At 42.9% G+C, this 24,968-nt stretch overlaps 1 protein-coding gene and 1 long non-coding RNA gene across 2 annotated transcripts in view; one reads left to right on the forward strand and one right to left on the reverse strand.

Moving 5' to 3' along the window:
- The window catches only part of Chmp3 (charged multivesicular body protein 3), a 30,224-nt gene extending 17,400 nt beyond the window's left edge, over positions 1-12,824 (reverse strand). The window contains exons 1-2 of the mRNA XM_026409474.2: positions 12,663-12,824; positions 5,382-5,442 (exon numbers count right to left, since the gene is read on the reverse strand). Of these exons, the coding sequence (XP_026265259.1) occupies positions 5,382-5,442; positions 12,663-12,707 (106 nt within the window). The 5' untranslated portion in view covers positions 12,708-12,824. The remainder of the gene's footprint in view (positions 1-5,381; positions 5,443-12,662) is intronic.
- Positions 12,825-13,003: 179 nt separating this feature from the next.
- LOC113197230 (uncharacterized) lies at positions 13,004-14,399 on the forward strand. The gene is made up of 2 exons (XR_003302659.1): positions 13,004-13,095; positions 13,354-14,399. It is a non-coding gene; the product is annotated as an uncharacterized LOC113197230 (long non-coding RNA).
- The last annotated feature ends 10,569 nt before the right edge of the window (positions 14,400-24,968 follow it).

A 24,968-nucleotide genomic window follows, 5' to 3' on the forward strand; every position in this document is an offset into this window, starting at 1 on the left:
TTGTTGTTTTTTGTAAGAGAGTTTTTGATTATTGATTCAGTCTCCTTACTAGTCACAGGTCTACAAAGATTCTTTTCTTCATATTTCCATCTTGGTGGGTTTGTTGTTTCTAGGAATTTGTCCATTTTATCTAGGATGCCCAATTTGTTGATGTACAATTGCACAAAATACTCTCCTAAAATTTTTAATTTCTACAGAATTACTGGTAGTGTCTCCATCTTTATTTGACTATTTTGTAATGTGAATTTTCTCTCTCCTCTGAATCAAGCTAAAGGTTTGTCAAATTTTGTTGATCTCTGCCAAGAATAACTTTTGGTTTGATTTCCTACATGGCTTTGTTTATCTCTACTCTTGTATTTACCGTTGTCTTTATTCTGCTAGACTTGGGATGAGTTTGTTCTTCTAGTTCCTTAAGATGTGAAGTTACGTTGAAGATTTGTGACCTTTCTTCATTTTAATGTGAGCATATACAACTATAAGTCCCCTTCTGATCTTGGTTTGTGCTGCATACCCTACGTTTTCTTATGTTGTACTTTGATTTTTACTCTTTTCTAAGTATCTTCTGGCTTCCAAAGTGAAGAGTTCTTTCACAAGTTGAGAAGAAGTGTGTTGTTTCATTTCCATTCGTGAATTTTCCAGTGTCCCTTTAGTTATGGATTTTTAACTTCATTTGGTTATAAGACTTGATTTTGTGGCATAACACATGGTCCATCATGGAGACTTCTCGAATGTGCTTGATAATCATCGCCTATTCTGCTCTTGCACATGTGTCTACTAGACCCAGCTGGTTTCTTTCCTTGCTTAACCACTTTAGAGAATGGAGTATTGAAGTCTTGAGCTATTACTATAGAATTATTTCTCCTTTTGATTCTATTTTTGCTTTATATATTTTAACAGCCTGTTATTCGGTGGATAAAAGTATATAAATGTTATATATTTTCCTTTACAGAATGAATACACCTCACATGACTCTATAGCTATACAATTAAGAAATACATTACTTTGTCTAATGTTCTACACAGTTGTCATTCAACTGAAGGTTGAGCATAAATTAAGTCTGGTGGAGGCTGAGTGAAATGACCACTGTAATAATGTTACTGATTTCACAAAATAACTCATCTGGCTGAGTCACACAGCAGAACTAAACACCCTTAGGCCTATCACAACTGTGTGGCACCAGTAGGAGCACCTGACATACAGCCCCTTTCCTGAAACTGCACCAGGTTCTGAGTGGCACCCACACTATGACCTCAGGAAGGAGGCTGGGTTCACCGTGGGGAGTCTTTTCAGAGACTAGAGAAGAACTGGGTGAGAGTACAGCTTGCGCCCCAGGCCGGGAGCAGGGCTGGCACACAGGCTGGCAAGTGAGGCAGCACCAGCCCCTCTCAGGGCACAGTCTCCTGAGGTGCCCCTTGCAGCAGATGCCTGCCCTGCCCACAGGGCGCACAATGCAGATCTAAGTCAGGTCCAAAACTACTTGGGCTTTCTGCAGTTTTAGGATTGGTTTTCCTCCTCCTGACTTTACAGAGTCTCCAGGAGACTCCAACTTCTTGACGTCTGTTGTAACCAAGTCCCTTCACCAGCAGCCTGTGGCCTGGGAGGTTTTTTGGACAGACAGCATAAGGAGCACCTGGCTCTGCAAAGAAACGTCAACCTTCTTGACCCCAATCAAACACAATGATGGCCAATCCAGTGCATTCGGAAACATGCTTCTGTTGTCTTTAGAGGTGGGATTTGTTAATCCCTTTTGCCCTCCTCTGTCTGTTTTGGCTTGGATGTGAGGTCTCCCCCGAAAGCTCACATGGGAGACAACGTGAGCAGGTCTGGAGGAAAAATGATGGGGTTAAAGCCTTAGCCTCACCAGTGAGCTGATCCTGATGGGACTAACTGAAGTGGGGGTGTGGCTGGAGGTGGGAACTGGGGCATGGCTTTGGATACATTGAATCTGGAGAGTGGAGTCCATTTCCTGATCACCATCACATGAGCTGCTTTCCTCCATTGCCATCTCTGGTCATGATTTTCTGCCTCACCTCAAGCTCTGAGGAATCCTTCAGTCACAGCAGCAGAAAGCTGCCTCAACAGTCTTGAGTGATCTTTTCTGACAGGAAGCCTGCGTTGTCTAGTATCCCTCCCCGCAGTCTGTCTCTCTGGCTCTGAAGGGAGTGAGTCTCTTGTAGGCAGCATGTAGTTAGATCATGAAGACTGAAGAGTTTGACTCATTTAAAGTAACTACTGGGGCTGGAAGTGTGGCTCAGCAGTGCAGCGCTTCCAGCTGTGCATGAGGCCATGGGTTCAATCCTCAGCAAGACGGAAAAAAAACAGTAACTACTAAAAAGGGAGTTTTTCCTGCATTTTACCACTTGTTTTCTGTATGCATTATAGCTTTTTTGTCCCTCATATCTGATTTCTTTTAACTGTTTTTTTTTTGTTGTTGTTGTTGTAGATAGACATGATACCTTTATTTTATTTGTTAATGTGGTGCCAGGATCTAACCCAGGGCCTCACATGTGCATGGCAAGTGCCCTGCCAGTAAGCCACACCCCAGCCCTGACACTATCTTCTGTGTGCTCACTGGATTTTTTGGTAGTAAAACGTCTTGATTCCTCTCTCATCTCCTTCGTGCGTACACTGCAGTTACTTTCCTAAACCAATCATCTCCTCCAACTTACAAGCTGGCTGGTTAATAAACTGCTATTGATGACAAGTAACTGGAGACGGCGGGTTCTCCTGCCATGGAGGTGAGGAGCACCAGGCCAAGCTGTGGAAGAGGCGCGAGCAGGCTTGAGACACCGAGGACTCACAGGTCTCCAGAGGTGACACAGACACCTGTTTGTCAGATATTTCTGCATGTGCTTAAACAGGCCATTTTTAATTTTATTACTTAGAATTTATTTATATTTATTTACATATTTTTGCCATTTCCAGAATGCCCCATTCCTTATATAAAAGTTTGTATTTGGTGCGATTTTCTGTCAACCTTTAACATTTCTTATACTGACAACAAATTCAGCTTTTGCTTGAAAATATAACTTCATCTTTTGAATACCCTTTCCACAGAAGTCTAGGATAATTTTTCTCCCCACCATGTTGTGACTTACAATGCTGCTGAAAGGACTTTCAGTTCCTGTCTCCTAGGCTGACTTATTTTGGGGTGCTGGGCTGGACCCAAGGGCCTCTCATGCTCCAGGCCAGTGTTGCCCACCGAGCACACCCAGGCGGCTTCCTGCATTCTCTGCCTCCTGTTTAGTGATTCAATCCCGCTACACCTGGTGCGGCCTTCTCCACACACACAGGCTACGGAAGAGCTTCTTGGCTTGATGGCGGGCAGTCTTCACTGGAGAGCTTTGTCCACCACTTCATCGGACTCCTCCACGACTCTTCTCCCAAGACTCAGATCATGCACATGGAGCCCTGGTGTCGTCCCAGTGGGCGTAGCACTTCTGGTGGGTTTGTTGCTTGTGCTCTCTGTACTGGATTTGGAGAGAGCCTGTGTTCTGTCTTCAGTCTCACCGACAGTCTCTCTTCTCCTTCTCTGCTATTGTGAAGCCCATTCGGTGAAGGTCTCACATTTTCCACGTATTCTAGTTATCTCACTACATTCATATTTTCCTTCAGTTCCTCACCACACTGGTTGCTGATTCATCCACTCATTTTTCCCTGATTTTATCTCTCTGGCCTAACTTTCCTGCTGATTCTGGGTCACTCTTCCTCACAGTGTCTGGCATTGGCTGCTGTGAACAGTTCACTGCTGGCCTCTGATCCTGAAAATCTCCCTCTGAAGAGCACCAGGGTTTGGCTGGCAGCTACATCACTTGCAGATCAGCTTCAAGACCTGTTTTTATACTTTTTTCTTGAAGATGAACCCCTCTGGGGTCTCCACTAGTGTGCCAGATGTAAACACAGTCTCTCCACCGTCTCAGAATGCACCCCTTTGTTAACTGGCCACGCACGGTCCAACCTACACTGCCCAGCCTGCTCTCCTGTCACTGAGCTCTTGGCCAGCCTGCTGGGTCTCACTCAAGTGAGCACAGAGTAATGTGCAGCAAAGAGGCTGACAGCGGGGTTGCTCCTGCTCTGGGCCCTGCCCTCCTCTGACCCTCCACACCACAATCCCCGGCCTCCCTGTGTGCTGAGGCCCCATCTCTTCTCAGAACTCTACCTGCATGCTACAACCCAGAAGGCTGGACCCTATCAGAGCCTCCTCTCTCTCCCCGGGCCCTTGATCACAATGCAGCTGTTCCATAAGTTTTGTCCAGTTTTTCCTGGCTTGCTCTTATCTAAGAGAGGAGCACAAGCCCAAGTTCAAAACTGTATCACATCCAGGAAAAGTCTTTGTCTCCATTTTTTTTTTTTAAATTTTAAATAGTGATACCAGGGTACCTCTGGGGAATTAATTCTCCCATTCTAATAGTGTAAAAATTGTAAGCATTAATCATCCCTTTGCATATCACCTTAATTTCAATTGTACTCAAAAAAAGTTAAAATTGTAATGTCCTCAATTTAAAGTCATGCTAAGGTATACAGAGCAGCAATAACAGAATTGCATTCCTTACTTATACACAATGTATTCAATTTGAACTCTATAAAACACATCAAGGTTTCTTTTATAGTTTTTTTAAAAAGCTTTATTGGTCAATTATAATGAAAGGTAATAGTGGGATTCACTGTTACACATTTATACATACACATGATAACATCATCATCTAGTCAGTTTTACTCCTGTACCCCCCTTCTTCCCCTCCCTCTCCCCGTCTCCTTTCTCTATTCTACTGCTCTCCTCTGTATTTTCTGGAGACACCACCCCCTCTTCTCAAGCTTTTCTTCTCTTTTCCCTCTCCAGCTTCCCCATGAAAACCCCCAGCATTTGACTTCCTGAGCACAGTTTATTAGGACTCCCTGGTGTACACGTGTCCGCTTCTTGGAGTCTTCTGCTGCTGACCACCTCGGCTGATTCTGTAGTTCACTGACTATGCCCTGTGCTGCTATAAACATGGGCATGCCTGTGTCACTCTAGTATGAGGACTTACTTAATTCTTTAGGATAAATAACGAGGAGGGACACAGCTAGATCATATGGTGATTCCATGCCTAGTCTTTTGAGGACCCTCCATACTGGTTTTCAGAGTGGTGCACTAATCCACAGTCCCACCAGTGGTATGAAAGGGTTCACTTCCCCACACCTTTCCAACATTTATTATTGTCTGTATTCTTGATGGCTGCTAATTAGATTTTTTATACTGACCACAAATTAACAAAATAATCTGGATATCTGTACTTAATTAGTATGGAAATAAACTGTCTTACACACATGTAGTTTATTTTTATGAGCTGAAGCAAAACTATGCAGAGAGGGTATAAACAGAAAATATAAAAAGAATTTACCTCTTATTTGCCTGTCAACAACTCTCATTTCCTTTCTTATCTTCAATGACCACTCATTAACCTGGAAGAAATTTTAGATAAGGAACCATTAAGAAAGTCAACACTCAGTGCAACTTACTTTAAAGTATGCTGTATTAATTTCACTTATTCCGGTCACAAAAATAAAGTCATTTTCCAAAAAAAAAGAAAAAGAAAGAAAGAAAAACCTTGAGGGCCAAATCCCCGAGCCTCACTTTTTATCCACAGTGCACAGAAGTTCCAAGCTGCCAAAGGTTCTGAGCTGAAGGCAAAGTACTTTATATCAACCTCAGAGGGGCAGGCACATCAGGCGGTCAAGGGGGAACAGCAAAGACAGTTTTAGAGGCTTAAGACTTTTCATCTTTTACCTGTTAACTGTTTCAAAAACTACTCAGCCTGTATCATGAGAATTCGGCCTGGCCCGACCCTTCTCCTCTTTAACAATGCTTTCCTGCTTTACAAAGGACACTCCCATAACTCACCCTATTACCCTGGAATACTTCCTTGTCAGGAAAAAAACTGGGACGCACTAAACACAGGGTCCACAGGAAATAATGGATGGAGAAAGTTTTGAGAAAGTAGAAAATAACTAATGATTTCAGAATTCTTATGCAAGTGAACTGTTTTCCAGTTCTCCACTTTTTAAAAACATTAAAGGAAAACATAAGTTGTCAGCTGATTAACTGTTGAAAGTTAAGTTTTATATCATCACAGGGTGCTTTCTGACACCTGACTCAGAAGAAGCAAAGAACTGAGTGACAATACAGTAACAAAACTCCCACCTTACGTTAAGGAGGCTTAGCCTAAAAAAACAAAAACAAGCGGGGGAGGGGGGGGGAGAGAACACCTGTAATCCCCTCCACTCAGGAGTTCTGAAGTGGGAGGATCCTGAGTTCAAAGCCAGCCCTGTAACAGGCGTCTGTTTTTTTTTTTTAAATTCCTGCTGTTGTTTTTTTTTTGTGTGTGTGTGTGTGGGGGGGGGGGCAAATCGATGGAAGGGGGAAAAGTGATTAAACTCAGAGGCACTTGACCACTGAACCATATCCCCAGCCCTATTTTGTATTTTACTTAGACACAGGGTCTCACTGAGTTGCTAAGCACCTCACCATTGCTGAGGCTGGCTTTGAACTCAAGATCCTCTAGCCTTAGCCTCCTGGGTTGCTGGGATTACAGGCAAGCACCACTGTCCCCGGCTGTAACAAGCATCCATGGAGTCATGAACTAAAGGGCATTAAAAAAATCCTATCCCTGGAAGAGGTATTTCCAGTAGATGTTTATCTCTATTTACTCATTCATTCATTCACTCATACTGGGGACAGAACCAGGGTGCTTAAGCACTGAGCCACATCCCTAGCCCTTTTTATTTTTCGAGACAGGGTCTCACCAAGTTGCCAAGGCTGGCCTTAGACTAGGAATCCTCCTGCCTCAGCTTGAGTTGCTGTAATTACAAGCATGTGACATAATGCTCATTTTACTTTTAATGTTTAATTATTTATTTAACAAATTGTGTAAAATATTTATTACATAACAATGACTGCACTCAAAGGAATATTTAAGCACTTAAAACTGTATTATGGTCCTACAATTTTTTAAATATGTATTGTTTTAGTTGTAGGTGGACACAATACCTTTATTTTATCTTTACGTGGTGCTGATGATTGAACCCAGCCAGTGCCTCACACATGCCAGGTGAGCACTCTACCACTCAGCCCCAGCCCTCGTTTATTTATTTATTTATTTATTTATTTATTTGTGTGTGTGTGTGTGTGTGTGTGTGTGTGTGTGTGTGTGTATGTTGGGGATCAAACCCAGGGCCTTGTACCCAGCCTGCTCTACAATTTTTAAAAATGTTAACGGGGTTAGGTTTATGTACTTTTAAAGTAAAACCCATTACACAACTGACCACTTGAAATCGTACAATTCAGTGGCATTCAGTGCGTTTATAAGGATACACAACCATCAACTGTCTCTAGGCAGATCTGTTGTGATACCTCAGAAGAACTCACTATACCTTGATCTACTCCTCTGCCCGCTCCCCAATTCCCTGGCAATCACTAACTTGCTGTCTGCAGAATGTTTCATACAAAAGAACTTGTACTTGACTTCTGGCTTCTGGCTCCTGGCTTCTCAACTTAGCATGTCCCACGGTCTGTCCCTGGTGCAGTATGCATGAGTACTCCTGTCCTTGTTATGGCTCAATATTCTTCCGTTATGTATATTATTCATCTACTCATCTACTGTTTCCACTTTTTGGCTACTGTGATTAGTGCCACTATGAATATTTATGTTCCACTATTTGCCTGAGAACCTGTTTCAATTCTTTCATGTATACACCTAGCAGCTCAATTGCTGGGTCAGATGATAATTCTATATTTATATAGATAATGCTGTATATCTGAGGATGTGTCAAACTTTTTCCCAATGGCTTCACCATTTTACACGTTCATCACCAATGTGCCATGTGTATCTCCACACCTCACCTCTATTCTCTGCTTTCCAGATCTGTTTACTACAGGTAATCTGCTGGGCGTGTGGTAGCTGGATTATCTTTTTGTTATCAAGTCATATGAGTTCTTTATGTATTGATAGTACATCCTTATCAGACATGTGATGATGCAAATATCTTCATTCTATAGGCTCTTTTCATTGATAATGTCCTTTCATGTATAAAAGCTTTTAATTTTGATAAAGTCCAATTTATTTAAAAAACACATTTTCTGAACTTATTCTTCTTTTGTTTGTTTTTGCTACTGAAGATTAAATCTAAGGGCAGTTAATCACTGGGCCACATCCTCAGTCCTTTTGTTTGTTATTGTGAGACCAAGTCTCCTTAAGTTGCTTAGGGTCTTCTAAGTTGCTGAGAGTACAAGCATGTGCCACACACTCAGCCAATGATTATTATTTTTTTTAAATATAGCTCCTAGAGTTCTGGTCAACTGGAAGGCCTAGAGTGGGGATATTTCAATAGCAAGAAACATTATGAGTACCCCAGTTCTGGTTTCTAAATAGCATTGCCACTAATTAAGAGACCCATGCTCTTCGGAGAAGTGGTCAATTGTTGGCTTCCAACACTGAAATAACTCTACTGACCAAATTTACCAATATTTCAGCCTCAAACAGAATGGTCAGAAATGACTGTGACTAAATATATAAAAATCCATGAGTCAAAATGGTGCTTTCAAGGAAGGGTGGGCAGAGAAGTATCTGACATCACTGTAGGTTGATGATTAAAGAAAAAGTAACTAAGTACTCATCCTGCCTTTCCATAGAAACTCTATGTCTGATCACCAAACAGCTCTAGCCAATGAGGAACAGATATTTACAGGACACTGAAGTCAACAAATGAGGAAAGAACAGAAAAACTGCCATTCAGAAAACCTTAAACAAGTAGATTCAAGAAAGGGACACCAACAGATGCTCAAGTGTTAAAGAGGAAGGTTAACAAGGAATGGCACATTCATATGACGCCAAACTATGGCTCTCAGATTGTATTTTCTAGCTGTGTTAAAAGGCAAATTACTTAGATGAATTAAAATTTAGTTGCATTTATTGGAGCAAAGCAAAACAGACCCCAGGGTGACTTGGGCAGCTTCCAGAACCAGAGCAAGTTCTGAGAACTCTGACCAGCAGGTGATCATATGACACTTATGGGGAAATGGAGGAGTCACAAAACACTTCAAGGAGCCACCAGGCAGCTGACCATTCAGCTGTTCACAGTTTACACAGTTGGTTGGCTCCAGGCCTCCTGCAACCAACCAACACTCAGTTCCTATGATTAAACCACACAGGTATGGGCTGTGGTCCAGGGCAGGTGCTCGACCCAAAACTGAGCTCCCTGGCTCCTCCACTACTTTCACCCCCCCGTCAGATCTGCTCTCCGAATGCTCCCTCTGTTGCACCTCGGGCACTTCTTTTCAGTTAAACAGAAACCTAAGAGTCATCTCAGCTCACATGCAGGAGATCAGCAAACTGAGTAGCTGAAATGTTTCTAAAACTCACCCTCTGCATTTCCAATCTTAGTTAAGACCCATACCATCTCTTACCTGGGCCCCTACCTGGCCTCTCTATCTGTTCCTCTTCCCTCAGATACACACTCCCAGTCACTGCTCTGGAAGCTCCCCTCCTCAGCAGGCAGGGCACACGAGCACTGGTTCAGCTGCCCACTACCAACCTCTAATCTTACATCTAACCACTATCACAACCCCTCATGCACCACTCAGACAGCACTTCATCACCCACCCTTCAGAATGTTCTCCTGGCTCCTCTAATTTATGTTCCATGCTAACACCTTGTACCTAAAGTTCACTCCCATTGGAACGCCTCCTCTAGCCTAACTCATACCCCAGCTGGCTAATACCTCTCGTGACAAGACTTGGTGGCTTCCTTCTAAACTTTTACAGATAATCACACCCTCCACTGTGATGTCTCAGACCTTGTACACATATATACTGCTGCTCTTACCTACTCCAGTATTTGCTCAAGGTCAGTTCCCCCCAATAATTTTGTACTCGTTGAGATCAGCATCTAATGTCTTAAGTTTTATAAACCTAGTTCCAACCCAACATACCCTTATACCTCAATACAAATATGTAATACATTATACCTCAAGTATGTGTTGTATGCACTAAGTGAAGTTTGAGCTTTTCTTCATCTCCTCACAGTGTTTCCATTTTCTGAGAGTATCCCAGGACCACAGTCATGACTCAGTCTATGGAAATCAGTCAGCTGGAATTTGAAAAGCTAAACCCTCCTATCCAAAGGCCGGATGAGTGAAGTCATCAAGACCTGGGGAAGGCATACCATAAATTCATGCCAATTCAAGAGTGTCCAGCTGAGATTAGAACATGTACTCAATTTTGTCTCTTTCTAACCCCTCTTCCCTCTGTGAGAATATTCTTATTTTTCTTTTTTCTTGGTGGGGGAGGGGGGTAATTGGGGGTTGAACCCAGGGGCATTTCACCAGTGAGTTACATCTCCAGCCCTTTTTATATTTATTATTTTGAAACAGTCGCACTAAAATGCTGAGGCTGGCCTTGAACTTGCAACCCTCCTGCCTCAGCCTCCCAAGTCATTGGGATAACAGGCGTGTGTTACTAGGCCCAGCTATATTATTTTTGAAATGTCCCTTATTTAGCATCTTTTATGAAGTAAAACATTCTCTCCCTCCCTCTTAGCCAAACAAGCATTACTTGTCTTCTAATTCACATATGGCTCCAATACTTCGTAAGCCAGTAGGTCTACAGAGACCATCCCATCTCTGTCCTACTGGCACTTTCTTGAATTACAAATTCAATGATAAATAACTATGGCAGGGGACAAAACACTCTCTGGTCACAAGTCAGACAGTATGAAAGCCTATTGCTCGCTAGCAGCTGACTCTAAAGCTAGGAAACTTTCAACAAACCCCAGATTTAATTACAACTGAAAGGAAACCTTGGAGTACAAAGGAGGAACCTGAAGAAAATCTTGGATAACGACAGTACTGAGTCAGATCCTTTCTGATCACCCCAACCTAGGTGTGACCACTCTAACCTCTGAACTCCTTCCTATAACCATATGTGTGGTATCCACTCGACTTGTTTTCTTTTTTTAGGTACCAGAATTGAACCCAATGGTACTTAACCACTGAGCCACATCTCCAGTGCCTTTTATCTTTAATTTTGAGTCAGGGTCTTGCTAACTTGCTGAGGCTAACTTTGAACTCACTATCCTCCTGCTTCAGCCTCCGGAGTCATGGGGATTACAGGCGTGCACTACCACATCCGGCTCAAACTTGTTTTTTTTTTTTTTTAATATTTATTTATTTATTTTTAGTTGTAGTTGGACACAATTTGTATTTATGTGGTGCTGAGGGTCAAACCCAGGGCAACTGAGCCACAATGCCAGCCCTCAAACTTGTTCTTGAAGGGACTATTACTGGCCAGATATTAGTGTATCTGGCTTATTTCATCTTCACAACTCTCCTTTGGGAAGCAGCATGGACAGCATGACAGATAAACTGCCTGGTGCAGTGCTTTGAGCTGGTAGTGCAGGGAGGGCGGATTCTTCATCTGTGCTACAGCCCTGCTACTCAAAACAGCCCTGAGGTCAGCATCACCTGGACGCTGGTTAGACCTGCTGAGTCAACCGTGAACTCTGATCCCTACTGACGAGCATCCATGCCAGTTTGAGAAGCACCATCTACAACCCCCAGACTTGTCCATGATGCAAAGGCCCTGAAATTCATATTGTCTTTGAGACAGGATCCTCACCCAGGCTGACCTCCACCTTACCAGCTGGAGGGAACCCTTCGGCATCAGCTTCCTGAGTAGCTGGGACTCCTGAGTAGCCATCACCACACTGAGCTTCAAATTCTTTATTTTATAAATGATCTTACCTAGTCAATTTTGCTCCCTGGTCAAATAAAATCAGAGGAACATAAATGAAACCAAAGTGGAGCTGGCGTTGTGGCTCAGTGGGAGAGCGCTTGCCTATGTGAGGCACTGGGTTCGACTCTCAGCACCACAAACAAATAAAATAAAAAGTTTCATTTACTAATAAAATATTTAAAGAAATAAAATAAATGAAACCAAAGTGTGTAAAACCACTTCACAAACTGGAAGACACAGTGCAGACACACGCTTTGTGCTGCGCTCATACTGGGATCTCGCGGTGTGTTTCCGACGGCAGGGAGGGACCATCACCTGCAGAGTGTGGCCTCAGCTTGGCCATTCACGAACGAAGGTGCGAGCTGGGGAAACGGTCGCCCCGCTGCACGCAACTCGTCCCACCCCGGCTGTCACATGGCAGTTCTCGCGGCTGGGACCCCGTGCCCGCGGCCTCCCAACGGGGAAGCTGAGCCACCCGGAACCGCAGGCCGGGGCGCGAAGTCGCCGCACCTGCCGGGGCTGCGCAGGTGACACCACCTTCTCCAGGGCTGGGGTCTCCTCGTCACCGGGAAGGCTGGCGTCGTGCGGCGGTGCCTCGCAAGCGGCGGCGCGGACACCAAGCACCGGGGCTGCTGGCGGAGGGCGCAGGGGGATGGCCGCGGAGGGCAGCGCGACGCGTCGGGCGGCCCCGAGGGGAGGGCGGCTCCAAGCCCGCGTCCTCCGACCTCGCACCGCAGGCGCCAGGCCCTCCACGGGCCCCGCCGCCGCCGCCCGACGCTCCGGGCAGGCCCGGGGACGCCGACCCTCAGCCCCGCGGCGAGCAATGCCCGCGGGGTTTCCGACCCCCACGCCCACGCGCGCACGCCCACTCGCCGGTCGCCGCCGCAGCGCTCACCAGCTCTTTGGGCGGCTTCTCCTGGGTTTTTCCAAACAGCCCCATGGCGAACTGAACTCGTCTTGCCCCTTCCGGCTTTCCGTTCCCTGCGCCCAGGCAGGTCCCGGCAGCCGCCTGGGCGGGGCCGTCGAGAGGACAGGAATCCCGACGCCGGGGGAGGGCGCGACGGCGGTGGGGTGCGCACGCGCAGCACGCCCAAAGGAGGGGCGCGATGGCGCGAGTGGTGCGCACGCGTCGTACGCATAGAGGAGCGCTCGGCTGCGGCGGCGACAGCTGCGCACGCCCGGAGGAGGGCGGGGCGGGGCGGGGCCGTCTAGTGAGAGCAAGACTGACATCATTGCGCGCGTGCCCGGGAGATTGTGAAGTGTGGAGTGACCCTTGATGATGCCAACCTGCGTGTGCGCCGGAAGTCCGCTTCCCCTCCCAGATAAGGGTATTTATGACCGCTTCCCGGGGCCGGTGGCTTCCGGGGCAAGCGGGACCCTTTGTCTGGCGGGCCCCGCTCGGCCCCCGTGGGTGCGCTCTGGCGGGGGGGGGGGGGACCAGCGCGGTGCCGCTGCTGTCGCCGCCTCCTAGCGGTGGAGGGGCCGCACCCGCCTCGCCTCTGCTCGGACCCGCGGAGTGGGAGGAGGACTGCCTGAGGGCTAGGGCCAAGGCCCCGCCGGCCAGCCGCCCCCCTGTCACCCTGCAGGCCAGGGAAGGACACGGCTCGCGGACACCCCAGGAGGAGGGGGGAAGACTGGGACCTCGTCGGCAGCGTGGGTCGTCCCGGCAGCCACCGTCAGTGCGGTTGCCCCAGGACTGGCTCTGCGGAGGTCAGCAGTACTCGAGGGGCAGTTTTTCCTTGGTGAGATGATGCTCCTGCCTAGGGAAGCCCTCTTTTCCCCCAGGAGGCGACTGCCGACACTTAAGAGGGCATCCATCCTCTTAAGCATGCTGTCGCTTGGGGTGGTTTCAGTCCCTTGTCAAAGATGCTGACCAACCAGGTCAGTAGTTCCTGGAGTCCACGGTAACTGAAGAAGAAGGTGGCTCAGAAGAGAGAGAAAAGGCAAATGGAGTTGGTTAGGTCAGTAACTGGACCCTCTACACTCTGGAGAGATTTGAGCAGTTTGTTAAAGTGCTGAACATAGACCTCTCCTGTAACCTAGCCATTCCACACCTGCTCTTTGCCCAACAGGAAAGAGTATGTGCCCTTAAAAAGAGCTGTGCTAATGGCCCAAACTGGAAATGATCCACATGTCCCTCAATAGGTCAGTCAGTAAACCAATCGTGATAGATCCATGGAATGAAATATCTCCCAGGGATAAAAAAGCGCAAGTTTGATATATCCAACAGCATGTATAATCCCATGAACATGCTAAGTGGAAGGTATCAGTATAGAAAATACAAACGATATGACAGAAAGTATATGACCAGTGGTTGCTGGGGAATGGATGGGTCTGGGAGGGAAGGAAGGGTTACAAAGAGACACAGGAAATTTTGCAGGGGTTTGGATATTATCTTGATTGAGGTGATGATTTCACTTGTATCTACATTGTCAAGTTTGTCAAATTAGATGAACTTGTAATTACTCTTATGTCAATCATATGTCAATGTAAAGTTCTTTAAAACTTCCATTCTTACTTCCTTAGGGGAAAGGTCTCAAGACAATTCTAAGTGCGAATCCTTCAAAACTTTCCCCTAGAGAATGTATATCTGTATGTAATAGGAATTACATTATACATGTTGTTAAATACATATACATATTGTTCTGCATCTCCTTTAAAATTCTTTTATGTAAATTTTCATCAGTGTCAATATTTACAGGTATAGGATTCTGTAGAAGGAATGTACCATAATTTAATCATTTCTCTGCTTCACAACATTTAAGTTGAATGCTGCACATTCACATTTCGAATTTTTAAACATAATACCAATATACTCCATGCAGGTTGTACTATTTTAATTTCTCTGAGCATCTTTTAATATTTTAATTTTTTAGTTGTAGATGGACACAGTACCTTTTTATTTATTTATTTTTAATGTGGTGCTGAGTATTGAACCCAGAACCTCACACATGCTAGGCGAGCGCTGTACCACTGAGCCACAACCCCAGCCCTCTGAGTATCTTTTTATTTATTAGCCACTTGGATTTCTGTAAATTGCCTCTTAATATCATTTGCCCATTTCCTTTCCTTCTTATTTCTCATATAAGAAGGTCTTCAAAATATGAGATATCTAGGTCTGAGGACATTTTTGTCCTTTTGAGAATAAACTACAATTTTTCAAGTAGAAGGATACTGGTCTGCCAATAAGTGAACAATACTTGATCAAATACCTCCTATGTGCCAGGCTTTGGGAAGATGACAGTGGACAGAAAAGAACCTCATATAATCTGGTGAGGACAGTCATTAAACAATGGTGATGAATAGAATTGAATGAATTAATCTTGTGATAATCAGCTTTCTATTACCTGGGTCAAAATAGCTGAGAAAAACAAGGATTTACTTTGGCTCATGGTTTCATAGGTTTTGGTTCATGATCACTCCATCCATTGTTTCTGGGCCTGTATTGAGACAGAACATCATGTAGAGAAGGCATGCTCACCTCATGGTAGCCAGAATCAGAGTTAAGGGGCAAGATATACCCTGTTTCCTCCACAAGGCCCAACCTCCTGAAGTCTCCACTGCTTCCCCAATAGCACCTCTGTCCAAGCCTCTAAAAGGTGAGCCTTGGGGACATTCCAGATCCAAACTGCAGCGACCAAGAAGGTGCAGAGTTCTGAGTCCCCCCGCAGCCTTCTGACTAGAGACCTGGTGATGAGTGGCCTTCCTGTGAGCAGATGGTGTGTCTGCTGAGAGAGACTTGATGTGTGAACTGGTAGAGAGATGAAGACTATCTGTAGCAAGGAATCAACAGGCGCCAAAAAACCTTCCCAGCGTCATATCCTAAAGCTGTGCTTGTTCAAATGCTGGTCATCAAGGCGGGAGTGTAAATGAAAAAATGTTGGATTTGGCACTGGCCCCCTCAGTGTGCTGCCGAGCCACAAATGCTGAGAGCAAGGAAGGAGACTGCCTCTTTCTCCTTCACATTTTTCAGGTCACCCTCAGCATCACATGCTCCACTTGTGTCCTGAGGTTGCCTTGGCACTGGACAAGGCACTGTCTCCCTTGCTGTGCCTGCAGTTTGTCTTTCCTAGGTGCCCCAGGGAGCGGGTGGATCCTCCCACCTGCTGAGACTCACATCTGAGGGGTGGGAAGAGCTAAGTGAGCATTGCCACTCTGCGCCTGCCAAAGTCAGCATGCATTTAGCAGGATCACACTCCCTGCCATATGTTCATGCACACTGGTAAAGGTTTTATGTGCATTCTCTTCGTGATCCCTGAAACACATTAAATAGAAACATCCTTGATTTAAATCCTCTCAGTTTGGAATGAAAATAGAAGTGAGAATGAGAACTGGTCTTCCTCACCTCCCAGTTCGACCTTGCTCACTTCCCTAAGATGTCCAGTCCAGGGAAGCTTCCCAGCTCAGCTGTTCCCATGGGCCAGAATGTCAAAAGAAAAGCTTTGGGCAAGAAAGCCACAGCCCAATTCTGGCAGAAATTTTGGCTAATAAAACCAAGATACATCCTATTGTGTAAACTGGTGAGTGCTGTAGAAAATGTCAGCTGTACACCGGCCTTTGAAAATGGAATTCATCTCGGTGACAATAACTTTGACCTTCCGGTTCAAGGAGCTTCCAACCCACAGCTCATGACTTGAAATCTTGAGTCATCTCTTGCCTGTTTCCAGCCTTCCTTTACCACCCTTCCAATGAGCCTTGGCTGTGGGTGGAATGTGGATTGTTCCCCTCAACCTCATGCTGGGGGTTAGTGTCATTGTGAACTATTTAGAGATGATTAGAGGTAGCACCTTGGGGGAAAGAGTAGGATCCCACAGAGTCATTAGGGTGGAGAACCAGTGGCTGAATGCTGGTGACCCTAAGGAGGAGACCTGAGAGAGACCAAGATGCATGCACTACTTGTCTCCCAACTCGTGGTGCCCTGTGCCTCTCAGGACCCACCAGGAGACTATCACAGATGTAGCCCCTTCACCCTTGACCAGAACTGTGAGCCAAAGCAAACCTCGTTTCTTTAAAACTCACCCAGTCTGTGGCATTAATAGCAAAAAAAAAAAAAAAAAAAAAAAAGGACTAACACATCCGTGTATTAGACCCTTAGGATTGCTGTAACAAAGTACCAGAACTGGGTGGCTTGGAACTTATTAAAATGTTGGCAGGACCCACACTCCCTTTGAGACTCTGAATAGTCTCTTTCTATTCCTGCTCCTGGCGACAGCTGCCATCATCAGCATTGCTCAGCTCACAGCTGTGTCACTGCAGTCTTCCTCTTTCTCCCTTACATGAGGTGGATTAAGAGCCCCTTCTAAATCCTGGATGACATTTTAGCTATTTACATATGCAATGACTCCACTTCCAAATAAGGTCACATACTGAGGTACTGGATGTTAGGATAGCAACTTTTTTTTTTAAATTTCTGAGCATTTGTATGAGTACATAATCTATAGAATAATGAGTTTCATTGTGGCAAATTCATACATGCATAAAATATACTCTAACCAAAGTATGGTCAAAGTAGTATCTTTTTAATTTTTTTTAATTTATTCTAATTTGTTTTATATGACTGCAGAATGCATTTCAATTCATAGTACACAATTTTTCATGTCTCTGGTTGTACCCAAAGTAGAGTCACACCATTTGGGCCTTCATACATGTACCTAGGGTAATGATGTCCATCTCATTCCACCATCTTTCCTACCCTCATGCCCCTTCCCTTCTCTTCTTTCCCCTTTGCCCTACCTAAAGTTCCTCCATTCTTCCTATGCTCCCACCCCCATCCCCATTATGAATCAGCATCCTCATATCAGAGAAAACATTTGGCATTTGGTTTTGGGGGATTGGCTTACTTCACTTAGCATTATATTCTACAACTCCATCCATTTCTCTGCAAATGCCATGATTTCATTCTTTTAATGCTGAATAATATTCCACTGTGTGTAATATATACCACATTTTTTAATCCATTCATCTACTGAAGGGCATCTAGGTTGGTTCCACAGTTTAGCTATTGTGAATTGTGCTGCTGCGTCCCTATAATATGTTGTTTTAAAATCCTTTGGGTATAAACCACGAAGTGGGATAGCTGGGTCACATGCTGGTTTTATATCCAGTTTTCAAAGGACTTTCCATACTTCTTTCCAGATTGGTTGCACCAATTTGTAGTCCCACCAGCAAGGTATGAGTGTGCCTTTTTCCCCACAACCTCATGAACATTTATTGTTTGTATTCTTAATAGCTGCCCTTCTGATGGGGTGAGATGAAATCTTAGAGTAGTTTTGATTTGAATTTCTCTAATTGCTAGAGATGTTGAGCTTTTTTTATATTTATTGATCAATTGTATATCCTCTTCTGAGAAGTGTCTGTTCAGTTCCTTGGCCCATTTATTGATTGGGTTATTGTTTTTTAGTGTTAAGATTTTTGAATTGTTTATATCCTAAAGATGAGTGCTCTATCTGATATGCATGTGGTAAAAATTTGTTCCCATTCTATAGACTCACTCTTTACCTCACTATTTCTTTTGCTGAGAAACAGCTTTTTTAATTGTTGTTAATATTTATTTTTTAGTTGTAGTTGGACAAAATACCTTTATTTATTTTTATGTGGTGTTAAGGATTGAACCCAGGGCCTCACATGTGCTAGGCAAGCACTTTACCACTGAGTCACAACCCCAGCCCCTGAGAAGAAGCTTTTTAGTTTGAATCCATCCTATTTATTGATTCTTGATTTTAATTCTTGTGCTTTAGGAGTCTTATTAAGGAAGTTGGGGCCTAATCTGACATGATGGAGGTTGGGGCTAATTTCTCTTCTATTAGGTGCAGGGTCACTGGTTTAATTCCTAGGTCCTTAGAGTTTAGTTTTGTGCATGGTGAGAGATGGGGGTTTAATTTCATTTTTTTTTTTTTTTTTTTGCTTATGGATTTCCACTTTTCCCAGCACCATTTGTTGAGGGAGGCTATCTTTCCTCCAATGTATGTTTTTAGCAGCTTTGTCTGATATAAGATTGTGGGGAGCTGCTCTGAATGACCGCGCCTTCCAGTCCTGAAGCATGAAGCTCTGACCAATCACTACAATTTGTGGTGACTTGGGTGTTGTCCCAGCTGGAATAGCAAGGCATGGCTCCAAGGGTAGGTGTCACCCGAAGGTTTCTCTGTAATCCTACCCCTTGCCTCATTTGAATGGCTTCCTCCCAATAAAAGGGTACAGCACGTGCTCTTGTCTCTCTTTCCACAGACCCTTGAGGTCAGAGGAGCCGTCAAAGGACTCAAAAAAAAAAAAAAAAAAAGGTATTTCTCTGTCTCTGTGTGATTATTTCATGCCAGCCCAGTTCACCAGGAATGACCTTAAGTGTTTAGTCATGGAACACAACATAAGATAACTGTAATTTTGTGGGTTAGTGTCAGTGTTCTCTATTCTGTACTATCGTTGTATGTGTCTATTTTGGTGGCAATACCATGCTATTCTTGTTACTACTGCTCTGTAGTATAGTTTAAGGTCTGGTTTGGTGATGCTTCCTGCTTCACTCTTCTTGCTAAAGATTGCTTTTGCTATTCTGCGTCTCATATTTTTCCAGATTAATTTCATGACTTTTTATATTTCTATGAGGAATGTCACTGGAATTTTGATTGGGATTGCATTAAATCTGTATAGTACTTTTGCTAGTATGGTCATTTTGACAATATTAATTCTGTCTATCCAAGAGCAAGAGAGATCTTTACATCTTCTAAGGTCTTCTTTTAATTTCTTTCTTTAGTGTTCTGTAATTTTTATTGTATAGGTCTTTCACCTTTTTCCTTGAGTCCCAAGTATTTTATTATTTTTGAGGCTATTGTACTGGGATAGTTTTTCTCATTTCTCTTTTAGAGAATTTGTTACTGATGTACAGAAATGTTTTTGATTTATGGCATTGATTTTATACTCTGCTACTTTGATGAATTCATTTACTCTAGAAGTTTTCTGGTGGAATTTTTTAGGTCTTGTAGGTATAGAATTGTATCTTTGGCAAATAGTGATAATTTGAGTTCTTCCTTTCCTATCTGCATCCCTTTAATTTCTTTTATTTGACTAGAGTTTCAAGAACTTATTCAATAGAAGTGGTGAAAGAGGGCATCGCTGTCTTGTTCCAGTTTTTAGAGGGAATACTTTCAATTTTTCTCCATTTAGAATGATGCTGGCCTGGGGCTTAGCATAGATAGCTTTTACAACGTTGAGATATGTTCCTGTTATCCTAGTTTTTCTAGTGTTTTGAACATGAAGGGGTGCTGAATTTTGTCAAATGCTTTTTCTGCATCTATCAAGATGATCATATGGCTCTTATCTTTAAGTCTGTTGATGTGATGAATTACATTTATCGATTTCCCTATGTTGAACCAATCTTGCATCCTGGGATCTTTTGAGGGAAAAAATTTAACCTAGAATAGCCCTCATATATACCCAAGTGCCTCTCTTTAAAGAAGGAAGGTTAGGGACTGGTGGTGCACACCTGTAATCCCAGGTACTTGGGAGACTGAGGCAGGAGGATTGCAAATTCATCGTCATCCTGGGCAGCTTAGTGAGACCTTGGAAGGAGAAGAAGGAAGTAAAGAATAAGGAGAAGAAAAGGACAGATGGTGGGGGGAAGAATGGTTAAAAATCCAGCAGGAATATTTCAACAAGTCTACTAAAGTTTCCAAAAGCAGTATTTGAATTAGAAGAGGAGCATGCAGCTTACATATTCAACAGTATGATAGTCTGAGTATCCTGGAAAAAGCCACTGTAAACACAGAATCATGATTAAAATACAACCAGAACTATTGTATTTCAAAATAAATTAATTTTTATCTCAAAAAAATCAGGAATACCTGCTAATAAACTGGAACCTAGAACCTTGTTTGTGTACTTTTAAAAAATTGATAGTCTGGGCTGGGGTTGTGGCTTAGCAGTAGAGCGCTCGTTTCACGGGTGCAAAGCCCTGGGTTTGATCCTCAGCACTACATAAAAATAAATAAAAATTTGATAGTCTATAGACAATAAAGTATACTAATCTTAAGTGAACAGCATGATGAATTTTATCTATATATATGCCTGTAAAATGCTATGTAGATCAATATTTAAAACATACTCAAAATCTCAAAAGGCTGTCTTGTGCCTGTTCTCAGTTGAATCTCTCAAAAGATAGACATTTCTGTAACTCCTACTTCCACAGGTTAGTTCTGCCTGTTTGTGAATTTTACGAAAGTGGAATAAAGTAGTGTGTTAGTTATCTTTCCACCACTGTGACGAAATAACTAAGGTAATCAACTTAGGAGGAGGAAAGGCTTATTAGGCTCATGGTTTCAGAGGTCCAGTGCATGATTGGATGGCTGTGCTATATTGGGCCTGTGGCAAAGCAGAGTATCATGGTAGAGAACATGTGGTATGTCAACCTGCTCACCTCTGGCAGCTGGGAAGTGAGAGGTAGGAAGGGGTCAGGGTCCCAATGTAGCCTTCAAGGGCATATACCCTCCCTCCCAGTGATCTAATATCTCAGCCCCTAAGCCCCACCTCCTCAAGGCCACAATCAGAACTTCCAAAAAAGAGCCTTGGGAAACATTCAGGATCCAAACCATGACAAATGGTGTGTTTGGTTTCAATGGTGGGATGGTGGACAGGAGGCAGATGATGTGGCTGGGCAGAGGGATGAGACACACCCCCTGCAAGCTATGGCTAAGAGTAAATTCCTGGAGCATCATAGAGCAGGGGCTGTAGCTTAGTAGCAGAGGGCCCTCACATGTCCAAGCCTTAGCACCACAAAAATAAAATAAAGGCAACATATATACTTCAGAGCACTTCAGATATTAAAATTTTCAAATACAGAGTGTAAAATGTTATTCTTAAATTTTTCACAGAGGGTTTCAAGATGGCCAAATAGAGAAGGTTGCTTTCCTAGCTGCTCTGTGGCGTGAAATCTCCAAAACAGATAGGCAGCTTCTCAGCAAAGGGGCTGAACAAAGAAAAGGTGAACATTCAAGTACTGGATATTCAAAGCAGATTGGAGACCCACGAGTTGGATATAATAACATAAGGACAAAGTCCCCAGTGACCAGAGGCAGCAGCCAGAGCGGTCTCTCCAGGAGCCAAGTGCAGGGGCAAGGGGATTCGAGGGACCTGCATTTTAGGAGGCGGAGGTATGTCTGGGTATAGAGTTCAGAGATCCAAGAACTGCCCCACTATCCAGAAGGGCTGCACAATATCCTTGTACAGGAAAGAAGCCCCATTGAGCCATTCATTAAAAGGAGTCACCAAATAAATAACCTAACCTCAACTCTTAAAGCCCTAGAAAAAGAACAAATCCATACTAAAAGAGTAGAAGACAGGAAATAATTAAAATCAGAGCTGAAATCAATGAAATTAAAACAAAAAAATTGACAAAACAAAAAGTTTGTTCTTTGAAAAAATAAATAAAATTGATAACCCTTAGCCAAGCTAATAGAGAGAATACTCAAATTATTAAAATTTGTGATGAAAAAGGAAATATCATAAGAGACATGAAATACAGACAATAATTAGAAAGTTTGAAAATTTATACTCTAATAAAATAGAAAACCTTGAAGACATCAACAAATTTCTAGAGACATATGACCTACCCAAATTGAATCAGGAGGACATAGAAAATTTAAACAGATCAATTTCAAGCAATGAAATTGAAGACACCATCAAAAGTCTACCAAAAAAGAAAAGCCCAAGTCAGACAGATTCTCAGCCAAGTTCTACCAGACCTTCAAATAAGAACTAACACAAATCCTCCTCAAATTATGCCATGAAATAGAAAAGCAGGTAACCCTTCCAAACTCATTCTATAAAGCTATTATCACCCTGTTATCAAAGACACATCGAGGAAAGAAAACTTCAGACCAATATCCTTGATGAACATAGATGCAAAAATTCTTAATAAAATATTGGGCAAATCACATACAAAAATATTAAAAAGATGATCGAGTGGTCAATAAATCCAGTTTCTCACATCAGTAGGTTTAAAGCCAAAAATCACAGGATTATCTCAATAGAAACAGAAGAGGCATTTGACAAAATACAGTATCCATTTATGTTTAAAACACTAGAAAAACTAGGAATAGTAGGAATACACCTCAACACTGTAAAAACTATATATGTTAAACCCAAGGCCAACATCATTCTAAATGGAGAAAAATTGAAAGGATTCCCTCTAAAAGCTGGAACAAGACAGGGATGCCCTCTTTCACCACTTCTGTTCAACATAGTCCTGAAAACTCTAGCCAGAGAAATTAGAAGAAAGAAACTAAAGGGATACAAATAGGAAAAGAAGAGCTCAAACTAGGGCTAGGGATGTGGCTCAAGTGGTAACGCGCTCGCCTGGCATGCGCAGGGCGCTGGGTTCAATCCTCAGCACCACATAAAAATAAAGATGTTGTGTCCACCAAAAACTGAAAAATATTTTTAAAAATTCTCTCTTAAAAAAAAAAAGCTGAAACTATCCCTATTGGCCAATGACATGATTCTATTTAGAAGACCCCAAAACTCCAAGAAACTTCTAAAACTCATAAATTAATTCAGCAAAGTAGCAGGACCTAAAATTAACACCCATAAATCAATTGTCCTCCTATATATCAATGATTAAACAAATGAAAGAGAAATTAGGAAAACTATCCCATTCACAATTACCTCAAATTTTTTGGTAATCAATTTAACAAAAGAGGGGAAAGACCTCTACAACGAAAACTACAGAACACTAAAGAAAGAAAATGAAGAAGACCTTAGAAGATGGAAAGATCTCCCTTGTTCTTGAATAGGCATAATTAATATTGTCAAAGTGGCCGTACTACCAAAAAGTGCTATTCAGATTTAATGCAATTCCAATTAAAATTCCAATGATGTTCTTCACAGAAATAGAAAAAGCAGTCGTGAAATTCATTTGGAAAAATAAGAGGCCCAGAATAGCTAAAGTAATTATTAGTGAGAAAAGTGAAGCAAGAGGCCTCACTATACCCACCTAAATTATACTACAGAGCTACAGTAACAAAAACAGCATGGACATGAAGACCAATGGAACAGAATAGAGGACACAAGAGACAAACCCACATAAATACAGTTATCTCATAATAGACAAAGATGCCAGAAACATACACTGGAGAGAGAGAGCCTCTTCCACAAATAGTGCTGGAAAATGAAAATCCATATGTAGCAAAATGAAATTAAACCCCTATCTCTCACCATGAACAAAACTCAAAGTGGATCAAGGACCTAGGCATTAGACCAGAGAAGGAAGAGTAGGCCCAAATCTCCATCATGTCAGCTTAGAAACTGACTTCCTCAACACGATTTATAAAGCACAAGAAGTAAAATCAAGAATCAGTAAATGGGATGGAATCAAACTAAAAAGCTTCTTCACAGTAAAGGAAACAAGCATGAATGTGAAAAGAGAGCCTACAGAATTGGAGGAAATCTTTGCCACCTGCACCTCAGATGGAACATTAATCTCCAGAATACATAAAGAACTCAAAAAACTTAACACCAAAAAAACCAATAACCCAATCAATAAATGGGCAAAGGAACTGAACAGACACTATACAGAAGAAGAAATACAATCAATCAAAAAATATACAAAAAACTGTTCAACATCTCTAGCAATTAGAGAAATGTAAATTAAAGTTACACTGAGATTTCATCTCTAGTCAGAATGGCAATTATCAAGAATACAAGTAACAATAAATAGTGGTGAGGATATGGGGAAAGGGTCACTCATACATTGTTGGTGAGACTGCAAATTGGTGCAACCACTGTGGAAAGCAGTAAGCATATTCTCGGAAAACCTAGAATGAAATTACCATTGACCCAGTTATCCCACTCCTCAGCACATACCCAAAAGACTTAAAATCAGCATACTTTGATGATGTGAACACAACAATGTTTATAGCAGCTCAGTTCACAGTCTAAGCTATGGAACCAAGCTAGGTGCCCTTCAATAGATGTATAGATAAAGAAAATGTACATATACACCATGGAATACTACTCAGCGATAAAGAAGAATGAGATTATGGCATTTGCTGGAACTGAAGACTATGATGCTAAGTGGAATAAGCCAATCCCCAAAATCCAAAGCCCAAATGTTCTCTCTGATATGTGGATGCTAACACACAATAAGGGCGGGGAGGGGAAAACAGAAGTTCACTGGATCAGACAAAGGGGAATGAAGGGAAGGGAGTGAGGATGGGAA

The sequence above is a fragment of the Urocitellus parryii genome, chromosome 12, assembly GCF_045843805.1.
Source record: "Urocitellus parryii isolate mUroPar1 chromosome 12, mUroPar1.hap1, whole genome shotgun sequence".
NCBI classification, from domain to species: Eukaryota; Metazoa; Chordata; class Mammalia; order Rodentia; family Sciuridae; genus Urocitellus; species Urocitellus parryii.